At 45.2% G+C, this 21,744-nt stretch overlaps 2 protein-coding genes across 2 annotated transcripts in view; one reads left to right on the top strand and one right to left on the bottom strand.

Moving 5' to 3' along the window:
• The window catches only part of LOC144697397 (uncharacterized), a 49,957-nt gene extending 33,164 nt beyond the window's left edge, over positions 1–16,793 (bottom strand). Inside the window, 2 exon segments of the mRNA XM_078569377.1 lie at positions 2,424–2,906; positions 15,778–16,793. Of these exon segments, the coding sequence (XP_078425503.1) occupies positions 2,424–2,906; positions 15,778–16,793 (1,499 nt within the window).
• Positions 1–21,744, top strand: part of LOC144697205 (uncharacterized) — a 306,206-nt gene that overhangs the window by 50,726 nt on the left and 233,736 nt on the right. The gene's annotated exons all lie outside the window — the stretch shown is intronic.

The raw sequence follows: 21,744 nt of genomic DNA, 5'->3' as shown, positions 1-21,744 counted from the left end.
ACACCTTGGGACATTTTATTATGTTAAAAGCTCGATATAAATATCAGTTGTTGTAGCTCAGTCAGATCTGATCACTTACTGAGTGAGTGAGTCTATATAAATGTAACTCAGATAGACACAGCTTGTGTCATAGTTCAGTGAGATCTGGTCACTGACTGAGTGAGTGAGTTTTTATAAATGTAACTCAGACAGACACAGCTTGTTAGGCCTGGGGGGAAGGAAGCTCTGAACTAACCACTGGACTTTCTGTTCTGTACAATTGGGAAAGGGTGAATGTTTCCAAACATTGAAAATTACTAATAAAGTCATTAAAGATGGTTTGTTGTTGTGAGCTGCATTATCTGGTAGAATTAGAGTGAAGGAGTGGGATTGATCCACAGCCTGAGTCACCAGTTTAAAGACAGGAGGAGAGAGAATCTGGAGAGGAGAAAAGAATAAGTAGGAGACTGGACACTGAATCTGGAACAATGAGCAGAGAGGGAGAGGAGTGTGTGGGTCAGAGATTTATAGATCTGGGGGAATGAAAGGGGAAAAATGTTCCATAGAAACTAGAATTCTCTGTTCTGAATTTCTATCCTGTACTGACAGTGATGACTTTTGTAATCTCTGTTTACAGGGGGTTAGAGGGGATTTGCAGATGGGAAACCTAAACTAAAAATCTCGATAAGATCTTAAGGAATCACTTAATTCATGTACCTGGTTATTGAAGAAGAAATGTTTGTTCTGTCTTTGGAGAAAGATTGAAATCATAATTTTGATTGAAAATCACCAGGATACGCACACAGACACCCCCGATTCGGAGACTCATCTCAGGGTCAAGACATGACATCAAGCATGTGAAAAGTCTGTTTGAGTCTCAGACAGTTACCAGGGAGAGGAATGGAGTTGGTAGCAAGGGAATGAAAACAATGACTTCAACCTTCCCAATATTTAATTGGAGGAATTTCTGCACATCCACTACTGGATATCAGACAAACAGTCTGATAATGTAACAAAAGTGTAGAGGTTGAGAGAGGTGGTGGTGAAGTAGAGCGGAACTGTCAGTGTAAATGTGATAACTGACACTGTTTTCAGATCATGAGCAGAATCTTACAGCCCCGTTGTGGTGGGGGCAGGGCCGGGAAACGTGGTGAGCCGTTCAAAAGTCCGTTGACTTTGGCGGGACTGGAAAATCCCGCCAGCAGGAGGGGCTGTAAAATCTCACCCTCTGTTATTGTGTGGAGCAGGTTGATAAGCTAAGGCTGGATCCTTTGGGGACACCAGAGGTAACTATGTGAGTGGGAAGGGAAGACATTGCAAGTGATTCTCTGGCTATGATTAGACAGGAGAGAGCGACCCCACCCAGCTGGACTACAGGGGAGAGGCGAAGGTGCAGAATGATGTGGTCGACCTTGTCAAAGGCTGCAGACAGGTCGAGGACGAGACAGAAACATGATTGGGGGGGATTCAAACATACAGTTCCGGGAAAGATGGGCAGGGATTTGGGAGATGACAACAAGGACTTTGGAGAGGAAAGGGAGGCTGGAGATGGGTCAGAAGTTTGTAAGGATGACGGGGTCAGGGATTTGTTTTTTTGAGGAGGGGGTGAGGATGGCAGATTTGAAGGAGAGAGGGACAGTGTCTGAGAGAGAAAACTGTTAACATAGTCAGTGAACATGGGAAAGTTGGCTGATCAGCAGCTTAGTGGGAATAGGGTCGATGGAGCAGGAGGTGGGATTCATAGACAAGATGAGCTCTGAGAGGGCAGGAGGGGAGATGGGAGAGAAACTGGAAAAAGGTTCCGAGCTCAGACAAGGACCAGCTTTAGAGGCAGTTTGGCCCGGTGGGATAGTGGGAGGGAGGGAAGCAGCAGGGGCTGCTGATCGGATTGTCTCAATCTTCATGACAAAGAAGCTCCATGAGCTCCTCACAGTTGTTGTTGGTGAGGATGGGGGAGACAGGGAAGAGGGAGAGCCCTTCAAAAGGAACTAACTTATGTTAGAAATACTAAAAAGACACAGCACAGTGTGTGTTTAACACAAAGCTAATTTATTTAACTTGTAGCCAGAATATTAGCCCCTGTAAGTGATCTGGAGTTTATTAACATCAGCAGAAATAGACAGAAGCAGATGGTTCAGTCCTGAACGTGATGAACAGCAGAATCCAATCGCTGTCATTACTTGTGAACTCGCTGGTGTCTCAGCAGGTGGGATGAGGTAGTGAATCCCTTCCCACACTCGGCGCAGGTGAATGGCCTCTACCCAGTGTGAACTCGCTGGTGTGCAGTGAGTTGAGATGGTCGCCTGAACCCAGTCCCGCAGTGAGAGCATTTCAATGGTCTCATATCAGTGTGAACACGTTGATGGGACATCAGTTTCCCGGAATTTTTAAAGCACTTCCCGCAGTCTGGGCATTTAAAAGGTCTCTCATTGTTGTGAACCCACTGGTGTGTCAGCAGGATGGATGAGGTAGTGAATCCCTTCCCACACACAGGGCAGGTAAATGGCCTCTCTCCAGCATGAATTCGTTGGTGCTTCAGCAGGTCAGATGACTGGGTGAATCCCTTCCCACACACTGTGCAGGTGAATGGTCTCTCCCCAGTGTGAATTCGCTGGTGTACAGTGAGGTCAGATGATCGCCTGAACCCAGTTCCGCAGTAAGTGCACCTGAACGGTCTCTCGTCAGTGTGAACACGTTGATGGCGCATCAGTTCCCCAGAACTTTCATAGCACTTTCCACAGTCTGGACATTTGAAAGGTCTCTCCTCAGTGTGAACTCGCTGGTGACTCAGCAGGTGGGCTGAAATAGTGAACCCCTTACCACATTCACAGCAGGTGAACGGTCTCTCCCCAGTGTGAACTCGTTGGTGTGTCAACAGAGCAGATGACTGAGTGAATCCCTTCCCACACATGGAGCAGATGAATGGCCTCTCCCCAGTGTGACTGCGCCGGTGAGTTTCCAGCTTGGATGGGGAAATGAATCCCTTCCCACAGTCCCCGCACTTTCATAGTTTCTCCCCAGTGTGACTGTGCTTGTGTCTCGATAGGTCAGATGATTGGCTGAAGCCTCGTCCACACACACAACACACATATGGTTTCTCCCCACTGCGAATGGCGCTTTTTCCTTCCATGTTCAAAATCCGATGATATTCAGCTTACGGCAAATTGGGCGACTCTGTCAAGTCCTGCTGTGATGTTTGGTTTGAGTTTCCTGACTGCAAATCCTTCTCTTCTAATCCCCTGTGAAACTGATTTAAAACAGAAAAAAGGGGAGTGAGAGAGAACCCACAAAAACACAAAGGCAGGCTGTGAAACTGAGCTGAATGAATCTGATAATGTGTGGGGTCGGCACTAGGAAAAAGTGACCATGAAAACTGCTGGATTGTCATAAAAACCCAACTGGTTCACTTATGTCCTTCAGGGAAGGGAACCTGCCACCCAGTCTGGGTCTACACAAGACTCTGGGCTCTATGGGAGGAGAGAGACAGAGAACTTTGACAGAGCCTTCCAATCCTTCAACCTTCACCACCCAGAATGACCAGGGTAGCAGGTGTATGCGAACACTATCACCTCCAAGTTCCCCTCCAACTCACACACCATCCTGACTTGTCTGACATCCAGTACTGGATGAGCAGAAATTTCCTTTATTCAAATATTGGGAAGGATGAAGCCATTGTCTTCGGTCCCCACAACAAACTTCACTCCCTCGCCCCCAAATCCATCTCAATCGGTGAATGTACTGTACTTAGATTTCCAGAAGACATTTGATATGGTGTCACATCCCATGAATGAATTAAAAAATGAATGGCAAAAGGCTAGTACAGGTCAGAGGCTAGAAATCATGTGATGAGTAACTCACCTCCTGACTCCCCAAAGCCTGTCCACCATCGACAAGGCACAAGTCAGGAATGTGATGGAATACTTCCCATTTGCCTGGATGAGTGCAGCTCCCACAACACCGAAGAAGCTGGACACCGTCCAAAGCAGTCCGCTTGACTGGCACCACATCCACAAACATTCACGCCCTCCACCACCGATGCACAGTAGCAGCAGTGTGTACCATCTACAAGATGCACTGCAAGAATTCACCAATGCTCCTTAGACAGCACCTTCCAAACCCATGACCACTACCACCTAGAAGGACAAGGGCAGCAGATAGATGGGAACACCACCACCTGGAAGTTCCCCTCCAAGTCACTGACTTGGAAATATATCGCCGTTCCTTCACTATCGCTGGGTCAAAATCCTGGAACTCCCTTTCTAACAGCACTGTGGGTGCACCTACACCACATGGACTGCAGCAGTTCAAGAAGGCAGCTCACCACCACCTTCTCAAGGGCAACGAGGGATGGGCAATAAATGCTGGCCCAGCCAGCGAAGCCCACATTCTGTGAATGAATAAAAAAAAGGTACAGTAAGTAATCAGGATTATTTACTGCGCGGGGAACTGAATACAAAAGTAGAGGAGGTATGCTTCAGTTATACAAGACATTGGTGAGACCACATCTAGAGCATTGTGTACAGTTTTGGTCTCCTTATTTAAGGAAGGAAGTAAATGTTTTTGAAGCAGTTCAGAGGTTTAATAGGCTAATACCTTCAATGGGCGGGTTGTCTTTTGAGGAATGGTTGGACTGGCTGGGCTTGTAACTGCTGGAGTTTAGAAGAGTAAGAGGTGATTCGATTGGAACCTTTAATAACCTGAGGGGTCTTGACAGGGTGGATGTGGAGAGGATGTTTCCTCTTGTGGGAGAATCTAGAACTAAGTAAGGGGTTGCCCACTCAAGACAGAGATGAGGAGAATTTTTTTCTCTCTGAGGGTAGTGAGTCTTTGGAACTCTTCCTCAAAAGGCAGTGGAAGCAGAGCCTTTGAATATGTTTTTAAGGCAGAGGTAGACAGATTCTGGATAAGCAAGCGGGTGAAAGGTTATTGAATGAAAGGCAGGAATGGGACGTTAAAATCAGATCAGCCATGATCTTATTGAATGGTGGAGCAGACTTGAGGGGCTGACTGACCTACTCCTGCTCCTAATCCATATGTGTCTCCCCAGCAACTGTCAGAGGCTGAACCAGACTGTTCACACCCACAGCGTCATATTTCAAGAACATATCTGCATCATCACCATTTCTGTATATTCCCACCTCAGTAACATCGCCCAAGTCCACCCTAGTCTCAGCTCATCTGTTGCTGAAACCATCATTCAGTTCTTTGTCACCTCTACACTTAACTATCCTAACACACTCCCAGCCGGCCTCCCACATTCAACCTCTCTATAATCTTGAGGTCATCCAAAACTCTGCTGCCTGTGCGCTTACTCACACCAAGTCTTGTTCACTCATCAGCCCTGTGCTCACTGACCTACAAAGGTTCTGAGTTAAGAAGCACCTACATTTTAGGTTTCTCATCCTTGTTTTCAAATTCTTCCATGGTCTCACCCCTCCCTATCTCTGTAACCTTCTCCAGCCTCACTAACCTCCAAGATATCTGCACTAATCTATTTCCAGTCTCTTCAGCATTCCTGATTTTAATCACTGCACCATTGGTGGCTGTTCTTTCAGTTGTCTAGGCTCCAAGCTCTGGAATTTCCTCCCTAAACCTCTCAACCTCACTTTTCTCCTTTAAGACACTCCTTAACACCTACCTCTTTGACCAAGTTTTTGGTCACTTGCCCTAATACTCCTTATGGGCCCGACAGCATCCATGGAGAGAGAAACAGAGTTAATGTTTTGAGTCTATATGATGCTTCTTTAGAGCTCTGAAGAAGGGTCAATACAGACTTGAAACGTTAACCCTGTTTCTCTCTCCACTGATGCTGTCAGACCTGCTGAGATTTTCCAGCATTTTCTGTTTTTGTTTCAGATTTCTCGCTTCCGCAGTATTTTGCTTTTATCTCCTTATGCAGCTCAGTATCAAATATGCTTTGTAACATTTCAGTGAAATACCTTGGAACATTTTGTTACATTAAATGCGCAATATAAATACAGATTGCTGTTGTTGATTTGGACATATATCACCATCCCTTCATCATCACTGGGTGAATGCTTTAGTGACTGGAAGCCAGTGCCCAGTGGCATACCACAGGGATCTGTGCTGGGTCCCCTATTATTCACCATTTATATAAACAACATAGATGACTATGTGGGGGGTAGGATTAGTAAGTTTGTGGATGACACAAAGATTGGCCGGGGGGTTAACAGTGAGGTTGAGTGTCTTGGGCTACAGGAAAATACAGACGGGATGGTCAAATGGGCAGATAAGTGGCAGATGGAATTTAACCCTGAACAGTGTGAGGTGTTACACTTTGGAAGGAGTAATTTGACAAGGAAGTATTCAATGAATGGCATGACACTAGGAAGTTCTGAAGAACAAAGAGACCTTGGTGTATGTGTCCATAGATCTCTGAAGGTGGAGGGGCATGTTAGCGGGATGGTGAAAAAGGCATATGGGACACTTGCCTTTATCAATTGAGGCATAGATTACAAAAGTAGGGAGGTCATGTTGGAGTTGTATAGAACCTTGGTGAGGCCACAGCTGGAGTACTGTGTGCAGTTCTGGTTGCCACATTGTAGGAAGGATGTGGATTGTACTGGTGGGGGTGCAGAGGAGATTCACCAGGATGTTGCCTGGGATGAAACATTTAAGTTATGAAGAGAGGTTGGATAGACTTGGGTTGTTTTCGTTGGAGCAGAGAAGACTGAGGGGCGACCTGATCGAGGAGTACAAGATTATGAGGGGCCTGGACAGGGTGGATAGGGAGCAGCTGTTCCCCTTAGTTGAAGGGTCAGTCACGAGGGGACAAAAGTTCAAGGTGAGGGGCAGAAGGTTTAGGGGGGATATCAGGAAAAACCTTTTTAACCAGAGGGTGGTGACGGTCTGGAATGCGTTGCCTGGGAGGGTGGTGGAGGCAGGTTGCCTCACATCCTTTAAAAAGTACCTGGATGAGCACTTGGCACGTCATAATATTCAAGGCCATGAGTCAAGTGCTGGTAAATGGGAACAGAAATACCTGGAAAAACTCAGGTCTGGCAGCATCGGCGGAGAAGAGCACAGTTGACATTTCTAGTCCTCATGACCCTTCAACAGAACTGTTGAAGGGTCATGAGGACTCGAAACGTCAACTGTGCTCTTCTCCGCTGATGCTGCCAGATCTGCTGAGTTTTTCCAGGTATTTCTGTTTCTGTTTTTGTTTTGGATTTCCAGCATCCGCAGTTTTTTGTTTTTATATCTGCTGGTAAATGGGATTAGGTAGGTAGGTCTGGTGTTTCTCACGTATCAGTGCAGACTTGATTGGCCAAAGGGCCTCTTCTGCATTGTGTGATTCTGTGAGTCTGTGATGTATCCAGCCCCCTCCACATTGGGCAGCCATAGATTAGGAGCCTGGGTCTGAAGTGTGACCAGGCATTGAGGAACAGGCCTTCAGGTGACTATACAGGGGCTGCAACCTCTCACAATCAATATATACATGGCCCATGGACTCCTGTAGGCTGCAAAAATCACCTGCAGCCTGGGAGTGGGTAAAGAAGGGCCATGAAGGCTCGAAACGTTAACTGATTTCTTCTCCGCCGATGCTGCCAGACCTGCTGAGTTTTTCCAGGTAATTCTGTTTTTGTGTTAAAAATATGTTGCCTAGACAACAACGCCCGGGCACTGGGACCCGCTTGGTAACAATCCCTGCAGCCCCGCCCACTTACTTTTGCGTCACCAAGACGTCAACGCATGCGCTTTGCTCCCCGCTGAACCAAAATAGCGGCCGTTAACTTGCGCTTGTTCGTAAAAAAGAACCGGGCTGCAAATGGGGGTATCTCAGGATCTTTTTCGAGATTTGGAGCCTTTACGAAGTGTTTAGAAACCTTCCCCGGCCTTCCGCCACCTCTATCGCTCCCTCCGTGTTTTCACTTCCTTACCGGTTTGGAGATAAGACAGACAATGGACTCCGAATCGCCATTATGGCGCATGCTCCAAACACTGGGCTGTACTGCGTCTGATCGCCTGTGATGGGGAATAGGGGACGTTCACCACCGCGGGCGATGCCGGGTAAAATCCTCGCCATCGAATGTCCTAATTGGCGAATAGTAAGGCTATTTTGTAACGATGTGGGGATTGGGGTGAGTGTCGGGCAGTCAATAAAATTAGCAATCAAATTAAAAAGAAGCCCAAGTGCACAGAACCTCCATTATCCACCAAAAAGAAGGGAATCGATGGTGAATTGCAAATCCCTCAAAGTTTTACCGAAACAGCAGCAATGACGTGGAATCCAATCCCTCCAGTCAAATGTGAACTCAGCAGATGGGGTGACTGAGTGAATCCTTTCAGTGAGCAACTGTCAGGATTGTTGTCTTGTGGGATATGCCTGGTCGTGTATTTTTAGTTATGCTGTCACATACCAATAACACAGAAATTTTGGAAACAGGCTGCAGCTCCTTTTTTTTTCATTCATCACAGGATGTGGGTGCCACAGGCAATGCGGGCATTATTTGTGATCCCTAATTGCCCTTGAGAATGTGATGGTGATCTGCCTTCACGAACTGCTGCAGCCATTTGAATTTTACTCTCTCCGAGTGGTTTTAATACACCAAGTAGCTTATGCACCATTTCAAAGGGTCAAGCACATTGCTGTTGGTCTGGACTCACCTGTAGACCAGATGAGATTGGGATGGCAGGTTTCCTTTCCTAGAGGATGTCAGAAGACCAGTTGGACTTTTATAACAATGCATTTGTTTCATGATCACTGGTAACAGTTTTATAGTTGATTTTTATTCCAGATTTATAGAATTAACTGAATTTAAAACCTCTAACCATTGTGATGGGATTTGAACTCACATCTCCAAATCATTATTCCCTCTAGATTACTAATCCAGTAATGTAACCACTATGTCTGGGCATGTCGTCAGAATGCCTGAATTGCCTGAATTCAGATTAACAAACAGGTGCTGTACTCAGAGCTACACCAGGAAGGCCCTTCACATGGGGCCAAAGGAAACTTTTCAAAGACAACTTCAAGGCCTCTGTGACATTCTGCTCTCTTCACAGAAACACTTGGGAAGCAGATTCCCAATTGCCTCCAAAATGTTGATTCATCATCCATAAACTTTTCAATCAACAAGAGCTGCCACTGAGAGAGACGAACAGAAAGAGCAGCTGCTCGAGTCAACAATCCATCACCAACTCTACTGGCCAACAACCCCCATGTCCTCACTGCAGGGAGAGCCTGCAAGGCTAAAATAGGGCTCATTAGTCATCTTTCAACCCACAGCTAACACTGACATCCCAGTCATCCACAAGAAAAAATCATGCTTGACACAAGGGATTACCGATGGATAACCACAATGTTATCGTACCCTTCTTTTTCTGGGGATTGAATGTTAGTCATACGATTGTAGCAGCAGTTAACAGCCTCCTGTGGACTCCTCCATGTGTTTTCTTGGTGCAGATTTGAAACAATTTATTTTGAGTGTACTTATGTTAAATCAGTTAATTCTGATTTTATAAACCAATGGTTAGACCTCGGTTGGAGTGCTGTATTCATTTCTGGGCATCACACTTTAAACAAGATGTGAAAGCCTGAGAGAGGGTGCGAAAGAGATTTGCAAGAATGGTACCAAGGATAAGAGGCTTCAGTTATATGGAGAGACTGGAGAAATGGGGAATGTTTTCCTTAGAGCAAAGGGTTAAGAGGGGAGATGGTGGCATAGTGGTATTATCACTGGACCAGTAATCCAGAGACCTAGGGTAATGTTCTGGACACTGGGGTTCGAATCCCACCAAGTTCTCATTATAACGATGAAGCCATTGTCACTTGTTATAAAAAACCCATCTGGTTCACTAAGAAGAAAATCTGCCATCTTCACCTGGTCTGGCCTGCACTGCATATGACTCCAGACCCACAGCAATATGGCTGACTCTTAAAATGCCCAGAACTTACACCACATGGACTGCAACAGGTCAAGAATGGCAGCTCACCACCACCTTCTCAAAAAAAAAAGATGCAACAGCAGTTTTCAGAATCACACAGTGCAGAAAAGGCCCTTCGGCCCACTGAGTCTGCACCGACACGTGAGAAACACCTGACCTAACTAATCCCATAGCCTTGAATGCTATGATGTTTGTCAAAGCAATCATTAATGGCTTTGACAAACTAAAGAAAGAGGAAGGATCTCCAGTAGCAGAAAAATTGTTAATCAGAGGGTACAGATTTCAAAATTCTTTTTTAAGCAGTGTGTTGTGATCTGGAATGCACTGCCTGAAAGGGTGTTGGAAGCAGATTCAATAGCAACATTCTTAGGAGAATTGAATAAACACTTAAAGGGAAGAAGTATTCAAGTTTATGAGTAAAGAGCAGGGGAGTTGTACTAATTCGATAGCTTCACTAAAGAGCTAGTATAAACATAATGAGCTGAACACCTTCCTTTAGCTCCTGTACCATCTGAAAATGATGGCGGATGATGCACCCAGAATGCTTCAGATGGTAGAAGGTGGCCGATCAACATCAACAGGAAAACAACAGTCAGATTTTTCTCCCTTTCTTTCGTGAAGGTGCTGTGTGATGGTGAGGTTCAATCCCAGTCACTGTTTACCCGCCTGTACTGAGCTTATGACCCTACACTGTGAGCTATAATAACGGTACTTTATTCAAGAAACAAATTTTCAGACCAAAGGCTGAATTGCAGTGTGACTTACATGAGGAAATTCACATACAGACTAAATAATCAAGTTAAAAACATGGAAATGTAACAATCAAATACTGGAAACAGGTTCCAGTTGAAACTAGCAGGGAAAATGTTTCCAGTGATAATAATAAAGACAGACACCAGAAATGGAATTAAAGGCAGGTTATTTTCGAATAATAACAGTGGCAGAGTATAAGTGTAACAATTACAAACACAGGGTCTGATAAAGTCAGAGTGCAGATGGGGCCCAAAGGAAGAACAGCAAAGGTTTGGCTCACTTTGAGTGTAAAAAATAAAATACAGTGTTTGTTCCAATAAGAGGAGTCAGGTTTCAGTGTGTTAGTGAACCCATCATTGAATCCAATGCGATGATAATACAGTCAGTATCTAGTGCACCAAAACCAAAGATTGGATCTCATATAGCAGTGTGAGTGAGTCATGGTCTATTGATATAGCAATGTGTTGCCTAATGTCTAATAACAGAGCCAAGGTTCACATCAATGTGAATGGGATGGGGTTAGTTTAATAACACAGACACAGTCTAGTGGAACGGGAACTGATTTCAACGTTGCCTAATTGGTGACACTCTCACTCCGAGTCAGAAGGACTCTAGTGTCATGTGGATAATATTTTTGTTGAAAGTTTCTGTGTTATGGTGAGTGTCACAGGGAGGTGTGTGATAAAATAGGAGTGGAAATGTCATGACAGAGACACGTGTGACTGACTCCACCTGACTGAGAGCTGTTATACCCAAGGGGAGGGCAATGACGACATGGGGAACTCCAGAGATTTCTGTTATCTGAGGTGACAATCGTGCATCTGTTAGAGGAACTGAAAAGAATCGGTTCCTTCTCACCCTTGCCTGCAGTTCCCAAGTTACACAGACACACAGGAAACAGATCTGACAGCTCATAGAAACCAACATTTTAAATCTTCTGTTTGAGACACATTATGATTGAAAAGATCAAATGTTAAAACCTCAGGAGAGGAAAATTCAGAACGTTAAAGATGAGTGAACCGTCCAATTAGTCCCATTCACCATAACTCTGCCAATTATTCCCTCTTCAAGTACTGATCCAATTCACTTTGAAAGTTGTTATTATATCTGCTTCCAACCCCCTGTCAGTGTGTGCATTCCAGATCATATCAAATCACTGCGTAAAAATGTTCTCATCACCCCTTCTGATTCTGTTGTCAAATATCTTAAATCTCTGTGTCCTCTGGTCACAAACCTTCCTGCTCCTGGAAACAATTTCTCCCTTTCGACACTATTACAAATCCTTCCTCATTTTGAACACCTCCATTAAATTTCCCCTAAACCTTTCCTGATCTAAGAAGGACAGCCCCTGTTTTTCCTGTTCAAAACAAGCGTCAGATTGGACTCGAAACTTTAAATCTGTTTCTCTGTCCATAGATGCTGCCAGACCTGCCGAGTTTTTGCAACATTTTCTGCCTTTAGCCGTTTTTCCTTCTTTAATCTGTCAAAAACCCTTCATGATTTTGAACATCTCAATTAAACAGGAACACAATGACATCGAGAGAGATATCGAGGAAAGGAGAGACAAGGACTGAGAGAAAAACTGAGACACTTAAAAAAACAGAAAGATGAGATGGTGAGAGATAAAGCTGGGAAATAGAGGAAGCAAGTAACACAGAATGATATAAAATGGAAAGGAGCAGGCTATCAGTTCCTGGCTGTGCAGAGCAGAGGGAACTCAGTAACTGATTCACAGACACGGCCACATATATCCGGGAATGGAGACTCTGACCAGAAACAACAGGCTCATTTGTAAATGTCACTGCAATGTGATCTGTGTGACTCTGCGGCCAAATATAGGCTGCCTTGACAGATGTTCTCACCAGATTGTGGCCTCTGGGTTTATTTTCTGCTCAGAAGTGAGATGTGCGGTTTGGAACCGGCAGCAGAGAAACAGGAAGTTGTGTTTCCTGAGAATGAAACAGCAGGCGTCAGTTTCATGTTATCACCATGAACAGTCTTCCTGCCTGTGAGGGTGAACTCACTCTGACAGCATCAAGAACAACCACACAGATTGCTGCCAGTCTCAGCATTACATTCACCTCCATTCCCATTTTAAAGGTTTAAACACATGAGCTTATTTAGGCTTTTAACATATTTACTGAAGGGGGAAATGAGCTGATGGTTATCCTTGGGAGAAATGAGGGGAAATTATATTCTAAAAATTTTTTGCCAAAGAGGATTATCAGAAAATAGGAGATTTAAAATGAATCGAGGCCTATTCGAGAGTGAGAGAGAAAAGGAGAGAGAGGTGAATGTTAAGCGCTGCCTCAGACAGAGAAGAGAGGTTAAGTGTGTTAGGTTCTCTCTCAGAAAGAGAGAACAGAAAAATTAAGTGAGTTTGGGCGCTATCTGAAACAGAGAGAGATTAAGTGACTTCTTGTCTGAGAGAGAGAGAGATTAAGTGAGTGTCTGAAAGAGAGAGAGGAGAGAGGTTAAGTAAAATAAAAGCAAAATATTGTGGAAGCTGAAAATCTGAAATAAAAACAGAAAATGCTGGAATTCAGCAGGTCTGACCACATCTGTGGAGAGGGAAGCAGCGTTAACGTTTCGAGTCCGTATGACTGAAGAAGATTGTACGCTCTGAAGAAGAGTCATACGGACCGGAGAGGTGAAGTGAGTTTGAGGACAGATGTGCTCATATTGGTAATTGAATGGTCAGTGTGAGATTGTTTTCTAAACAACAGCACCTCAGAGAATGGGTTCCAGATAATTGACATTGCTATTAAAAGATTTGCAAAGATATTACATTTTGAATAAATGGAAATAAAGGAGTAAAATACTTGGCATGGATAAGTACTTCAGGAAATACATTGCAAACGTGAAGAATGATGTGTACACAAAGACACAAATAGGCGCACGCGCGCGCACACACACACATTTTGTGTTGAGCTGGTTTCAGTTGTGTCTGTTAACCAGTTGACAGATTTTCAATTGGATACCATTAGGATCCTGCAGCAGTCCATTCGACTGAGGAGACAGTTCTAGATTCTGTCTGACACAATAAGTGGGTCAGGTGGAAGCTAAATAGAAAATCCTGCAGGAAAAATAATCCTTAACATTAAAAATCTATCTGAGCAATTGACTCAGTACTACGCCAGTGTGAATTAGTAAACTTTAACACAACAGAGTTTGTCACTAAGTAGTGTAAAATACAGTGCAGTAATGCTCACCTTTAGTCTTGTCCCTCAATCCCAGTTAATCTCTGGGAGATTGTTTCAAGATTCACCCCATCCTTTCGACACAAATATTACCCACATAGCACGAGAGTCATTAGAAATTGATGTGTGCTTCCCACACACGGTCCTTTTAAATATATCTCACTCCTCCCAGCCTTTGACTATCAAAAACAAAACAGAGTTAATAGCTGCTGCTAGCTATCAGTGAGATTAAATTTATGCTTGAAATGATTAAATCTTCACATGCAAAATATATTTTGTTTTATTCTTTGATAGGATGTGGGTGTCTCTGGCAAGGCCAACATTTGTTGCCCAACCTTAACTGCCCTTGAACAGAGTGGCTTCCTCGGTTATTTCAGAGGGCAGTTAAGAGTTAACCACATTGCTGTGGGTCTGGCCTCACATGTAGGCCGGACCAGGTGAAGATAGCAGATTTCCTTCCATAAAGGACATTAGTGAAGCAGATGGGTTTTTACAACAAGCAATGATAGTTTCATGGACACTATTACTGAGACCAGATTTTAATTGCAAATTTTGAATATCATTATAAGGTTAGAAGCCTGGTCAATATGCTCAGGTTCTGAAGGTGAAATCCACAATCTAGAGATCCTGAAATCAGTGTCGTCACTGTAACCAAGCTGCTACTAAAATGTTTAAGGAGCTAAGGTGACATTTTACACCTACAGTTTGACCATAACATTGGTTAATACCGTTACTGTTAAACTTCCAGATAATAAAATCACAAACAGCAACTTCAAGCAGAAGGAGCAGAATAAACAAGATGGAGAGAAACACGGGAGCCCACAGGCGAGTACCACATAGAGTAGGTTGGCGCACCCGGGGGTGGGGCGGGTTCATACACCCAAGGCTCACCGGGAATGATCAGAATAAGGAAACCGCCCAGAAAACTACCAATAGGAATCTTCAGCCGAACACATCACTCATTCTTGAAGGGGTCCTGACACTGTGAAGTTAAAGGAGCAGACACAGCTTCAGCCTTCTCTCTGTTACCTTTCTGATAGTTAAAGGCTGGTAGGAGTGAGGTATATTTAAAAGGACAGTGTGTGGGAAGCACACATCAATAAAACTGGGAATTCTTGGACATACGCTGCAGGTCGTTCTTTATCTGGGAATCAAACTGTTGTATTATTGTCCCAGCAGTTAACAGCCTCCTGTGAACTCCTCCAGCTTCTAGTTTAATGCAGATTTTAACCCAATAAATTTCAGCATGTTTCGATTCAGTGACTCGGGACTGACACACAAACACGTCGAAACATTTTAGACTTATAAGAACCATTTTCTGTCTGGAAACTTATACCCGCTGTTTCACTTTCAGTCAGGAACAGATCACAATTTTACACCAACCTTTGATTTGGCAGCACGTTTCCAGCATTCACCGTTGTTCTTCCTGACTCTAAACCCAGTTGTAAAAGAGCCTTCTGTTCTGTGTCTAGGAGCTCTGAACCATGGAAGAGAGCAGCTGAGACATTTCTTACACATCTCAGGATTCAGCCACATGGGGATTGTGCCGTCAGTGAAGAAAGATGAGAAAGACCAAAGTGTTGTTTGGGGGTCCCTCAGTGTGACCCTGAAGGACTGTGTCCAGGCTGAAGTTCTGTTCCTACCATAAGATCCTTCCCCAGATTGTCCTTTCTGACTCCAGCCAGGCGATGTTAAACACTCAGGTGGGGAAAAACAAAAATCTACAAACAAAGCTGATTTATTTCACATTTATTCAGAATATTGAATCTCATCAACAGGTCAGGACAGTCAGAATGAACATGGTTCAGTCCTGATATGATTAACAGCATCAACAGGAGTAGAATCCAAACCTTGCAGTCGCTTGTGAACCCACTGGTGTGTTCGCAGGTGTGATGACTGAGTGAATGCTTTTCCGCAGGCATTACAGGCGAACGGCCTCTCCCCACTGTGAACTCGCTGGTGTTTCAGCAGATAGGATGAATGAGAAAATCCCTTCCCACACACAGAGCAGGTAAATGGCCTCTCCCCACTGTGAATGCTCTGGTGTGTCAGCAGGTTGGATAACTGAGTGAATCCCTTCCCACACACGGAGCAGGTGAACGGCCTCTCTCCAGTGTGTACTCGCTGGTGATTCAATAGGTTGGATGACCGAGTGAATCCCTTCCCACACACGGAGCAAGTGAATGGTCTCTCCTTAGTGTGAACCTGTTGGTGTGTCAGAAGGTTAGATGAACGGGTGAATCCCTTCCCACAGTCAGAGCAGGTGAATGGTCTATCCCCCGTGTGAAGTTGCTGGTGTATCAGAAGGTTGGATGAATTAATGAAGCCCTTCCCACAGTCGGAGCAGGTGAACGGCCTCTCCCCAGTGTGAATTCGCTGGTGAGTCAGAAGGGCAGACGGACGGCTGAATCCCTTCCCACAGTCGGAGCAGGTGAATGGCCTCTCCCCAGTGTGAGTATATCGATGTGTTAGCAGATCTTTTTTGCTTTTAAAGCTCTTGTCACAATCAGAACAATTAAAAAATTTGTTGTCAGAGTGAACAAGTTGATGTGTCAGAAGGTGGGATGATTGAGTGAATCCCTTCCCACACACAGAGCAGGTGAATGGCCTCTCCCCAGTGTGAATACGTTCATGTATCAGTAGATCTTTTCTGCATTTAAAACTCTTCTCACAGTCAGAACATGTAAACGGTCTCTTATCAGTGTGAACAAGTTGGTGTGTCACAACGTGGGATGACCGAGTGAAGTCCTTCCCACACACAGGGCAGGTGAATGGCCTCTCCTCAGTGTGAACTCGCTGGTGTGTCCGAAGATTGTACAAATGCGTGAATCCCTTCCCACAGATGGAGCAGGTGAACGGCCTCTCCCCAGTATGACTGCGCCGATGAACTTCCAGTTGGGATGGGAAATTGAATCCCTTCCCACAGTCCACACATTTCCATGGTTTCTCCATGGTGTGGGGGTCCTTGTCTCTCTCCAGGTTGGACGCTTAGTTGTCCACACACAACACGTGAACAGTTTCTCCCCACTGTGAATGGTGCGATACTTTTGCAGACTGTGTAACTGCTTAAAGTTTTTTCCAAAGTCAGTTCACTGGAACACTCTCACTCGGGTGTGTGTGTGTTGAGGCTTTTCCAGTCACACCGATGTTTGTAATCCTTTCCCAAAGACAGAATAGACAAACATTTCTCCTTCCACATTCAAAAGCTGATGATATTCAGGTCCTGATGAATTCAGTGCCTCTGACAGATTTTGATGTGATGTTTGCTTTGTGTTTTCTGTCTGCCAGTCGCCTCCGTTTAATACCCTGTAAAACGAGTTTACAAAAGTCATCACTTTAAATCCAGGTCTGAAATTCAGAACAGACAATTCTAGTTTCTATGGAACATCTTTTTTTCTCTTGTTCCCACAAAGCTGTAAATCCCCGTCCCACACACTCTCCCTCCTCCCTGGGCTGAAATCCAAACCCATCTCACCATCTCCACCATTTCTTTCCTCCACTCCCAGTTTTCTCCCTCCCTCTCCTCTGCCTGGGTTCAGTTCTCCAGCTCCTGTGTCTCTGATTCAGCAGCTGTCGGGCGGGACACAGGAGGGGGGACCCTCCCGGGTGGGTCTTACCCGGACCCTGAGTCCGTCCCCCCAATTTCTGAGCCCCCGGGAGGCCCGCGGTCTCCCCGCAGTTTCTGAATCTCCCGCCCCGGAGCCTCTTCCCCTGAACCCGGCTCTGTCACCGGGAAGAAGCCCCGGAGCTGCAAACACGGGACATGCAGGCTGTGATTCGGAATTGCGGCCTACACCGGGTGTTTCTGAAGCCTCTCCCCCGACCCGCCGCCTCCAGTCAGTTTCTGTCTCCGTGCGGCTCCGACACCAGTCCGTCCGACCTGACCCAACACCCGCACTGCGCATGCTCCAGTCAGAGCGGCACTGCGCCTGCGCAACAATCGCCTGTTGTGCAGATAGGGCACATTCTGCCTCTCGGTGAATGCTGGGTAACAGCCACCGCCATTGACAACCTGTTTCATCGAATACAACATCATCTTTTGTGGTCCGATTAAGATTTGAACCCTGGATATAAAATGGTTAAGTCAGTTGACACAGCATCCATAGTTCTATCCCGGATTTGATTAACAGCAGGAAAAAACCCTCAATGTCAAATGTGAACTCACTGGATTCTTAGCAGGCAGTGTGAACGAGTGTGTCTTTTCTCGCAAACAGAACATTTAAACAGCTCCTCATCACCAATTGGTTGTATATCAATTGCTTTGAACTTTTAAAGTTGAAGTGTTAACTAGTGGAAATACTGAATAGATCCCTCCGCGCATATAAAGTATCTGAATGGTCTCCCTCTGACGTGACTGTGTTCTTGTGTCAGTAAATGGGTGACTAAGTGAATCTCTGTCTACATACAGCTGGTGGACGGTGTTTTTGTGGTGTGATTGTACCCATGAGTTCCCAGCTCAGACATGCTTTGCAAACTCTTAATATAACGATTTCCATATTCTCACATTCCCCTGGTCAAAGAAAAGCAAAAATACTGTGGATGCCGAAAATATGCAATAAAAATAGAAAATTATGGAAATACTCTGATATTGAGCAACTTCCAGATTAGAATTGACTTGATATGATGTGTTGCAGCCGTAGCATTTGGAGGTTGGTAGCCACCAGTGTGATCCACAGCAACCACAGCTGCAGTAAGTGCAGTTCATGGAACTTCAGTTCAGAGTTGTTGTGCTGGAGCCTGAACTTTGGACAATGGGGAGAAAGTTGTTTGGACAATTTGATTCAGCAAGCAGCCACTCACCTTCAGTTACATAATATCAGATTTAGTCTGTTGTCAGGGATGGGAGGGTGTGACTACTGGTGATACAGGTATGGGCATCAGGAAGGTAGCACTGGAGGCGCATTAGCCTTTGCACTTGTCCAATAAATTCAAAGTTCTTGGAGCCATGAGGACAGCAGCTTGATGTATGAGCAAAGTGACCATGGTACCGAGTTACAGGGGACCATTCATGTTGGGGGTGGCGGAGAGAACAGAACGTAGGAACAGTCGGGGACAGTAGCCAAGGGTGTGAGTCCCGAATGCCGTGCAGCCTGCTCAGTAATGGATTTAAGGACATCTCCTCGGGCTGCAGAGTAACGTGGAGAGGGAGGGAGAGGGCCCAGTTATCGTGGTTCATGTAGGTACCAGCTACATAGGTATTATCGTGTAAGAGGTTCTGCTCAGGGAGCATGAGCAGCTAGGGCCTAAATTAAAAAGCAAAAACAAAAGTAATAACCTCTATTTCATCCATCTGTAAATTGGCATAGAGTAGACAAGATCAAAATGTTCAATGTGTGGTTCAACAACTGGTGTCAAGGGTGTTTTTGGAAGAACTCCTTCAGAATTTTATAAAACAGGATTGCCTGGGTGGTTATGTTATTAGGCTAGCAATCCAGTGGCCTGGATGTGTGTTTGGATCCTAACCTGGCAGGAGGGAATTTAAATTCAGTTCATTAAATAAATCTGGAATTGAAAGCTAGTCTTAGTGACGGTGACCATGAAACTATCTGATTGTTGTAAAAACCCATCTGGGTCACTAATGTCCTTTAGGGAAGGAAATCTGCCAATCTTACCTGGTCTGGCCCACGCGTGACTCCAGGCCCCAACAACATGGTTGACTCCTAATTGCCCTCTGAAATGGCCTAGCAAGCCTCTCAGTTATACTCAAGGCAGCAGCTCACCACCACTTTCTCAAGGAGAAATTTAGGGAAGGGCATTAAATCCTGACTTTGCCAAGTCCCGTGAATGAGAATAAAAGCTTGGAGGCGATCACTCTCTCATCAGATATTCAACTAGGGAAGACTGCATTTTACTACTGAAACTGGGACAGGTCTTGGGGAATAGCAGAGGGGGTTCTATTCTGCTACGATCGGGCACTATATCAGTCTCGGGAGTATCGGAATAGTTTCACAACGCAATCTCTAAATTTGCCTTTGACGCCAAATTGGCAGGGGGTTGCTGGGGGAAAGAGTCAGTACTGAGGAGGGCTGCAACAAATTACAGGAGGACAGCAACAAACTTGCAGGATGGGAAAATAATTGGCAAATAATGTTCAGCACAGATAAATGTGAGGTAGTTCACTTCGGTAGGAAGAACAGGGAGGTCACGAATTACTTGGAAGATGGTAGTCTAGGTGGAGTAGAGGAACAAAGGAGTCTCGGTTACGAATATGTCAATCATTGAAAACCGTGCCACAGGTTAGTGAGGCCGTAAAAATAAGCAAACAAACACCAGGCTTTATCTCTAGAGGGCTAGAATTGAAAAGTAGGGAAGTTCTGCTGAACCAACACCAAACCGAGATTAGACCAGACTCACGGTACTGTGTGCAGTTCTGTTCACCAAATTATAAAAAGGATACAGGGGCACTGGAGAGGGCGCAGAGAAGATTTACAAGGATGATCCCAGAAATGCGTGGGTATACATATCAGGCAAGGGTTGGCAGGCTGGGTCTCTTTTGGAAAAAATGGAAGGCTGAGGGGTGACCTAGTAGAAGTCTTTAAAATGATGAAAGGTTTCGATAAAAGTTGATACAGAGAGAACTTTTCCTCTTGTGGAGAAGAGCAGAACCAGAGGCTGTCACTATAAGACAGTCACCAAGAAATCTAAATGGGAATTCAGGAGAAACTCCTTTACCCGGAGAGTGGGAGAGAATGTGGAACTCGCTCCCACAGGGAATGGTTGAGGTGAATAGTGTAGATGTATTTAAGGGGGAAGCTGGTGAACACATGAGGGAGAAAGGAATAGAGGGGTTACAATGATAGATTTGGATGAGGAATATAGGAGGAGGTTCGAGTAGAGCATAAACAGCAGTATGGGCTGGTTGGGCTGACTGGTCTGTTTCTGTGCCGTATAATCCTGTGTAGTTTCCGACCAGTGTCTCAGTTCCTTCTGCTAACATCATGCCAAAAACCAAAACATTTGTAATAGTAGGCAGAGCTTTAAACAGTAGTGAATAAAAATGGGGCTCATGAAATAATTCAGGAGCCACGTGCGAGCTTTCCTCATCACCATCACGTACACGGGTGGGCAGTTTAAACCCACAACACTATACCAGCATTCTACTCGCGGTCTCAGATTTCTAGAACACAGTCGGGACAGTTTTTCTAGAACAGTATGTTTTCAAACTGGCTCGGGAACAGGCCTGGCGAGAGTTAGAGAGGAGGGGCAACTGGGGGGATTTGTTAATCATCCAACAGTCAATGACTGCCTTGCAAACAGTGACCACAATACCACTGAATTTGAGCTCCACTTTGGGAGGGAGAGTCAGCGGGTGTATTTTGGTTGAGAGAATGATGAAAGTCAATATAAGTTACGATGGTACGATTTTTAAACGGGGGTTTCCCTTCCTATTTACTTCCTAAATAATGAATTATTTCATGAGCCCCATTTTTATTCACTATTATTTAAAGCTTTGCGTGCTATTACAAATCTGTCGGTTTTTCGCATGAGGGATGTTAGCAGAAGGAACTGGGGCATTTGTCGGAAACCACACAGGATGTAGGGCACAGAAACAGGCCATTCGGCAGCACAGAGAGGCCATTCAGCTCCTCGGGCCTGCCCCCCTCCCCCATTCAATAGGATGGTGGCTGATCTTCTGCCTCGACTCCACCTTCCCTCCCTATCCCTTCGCGCCCAAAATCCTATCGGTCTCAGACCTGAATAGACTTAGTGACTTAGCGATAGAGCATCCACAGCTCTCGGTGTGGGGGGAGAATTCCAAAGATTCACAACCCTCCGAGTGAAGGAATTTCCCCTCATTTCAGTCCAAAATGGACGACCCCTCACCCTGAGACTGTGACGCCCCCGCCGCCCCCCATTCTAGACTTTACAGCCGCAGGAGGGAAACAGTCTGTCGGCACCGACC

The sequence above is a fragment of the Cetorhinus maximus genome, chromosome 23 (assembly GCF_964194155.1).
Source record: "Cetorhinus maximus chromosome 23, sCetMax3.hap1.1, whole genome shotgun sequence".
NCBI classification, from domain to species: domain Eukaryota; kingdom Metazoa; phylum Chordata; class Chondrichthyes; order Lamniformes; family Cetorhinidae; genus Cetorhinus; species Cetorhinus maximus.
This window is presented reverse-complemented; position numbering and strand designations above follow the sequence as displayed.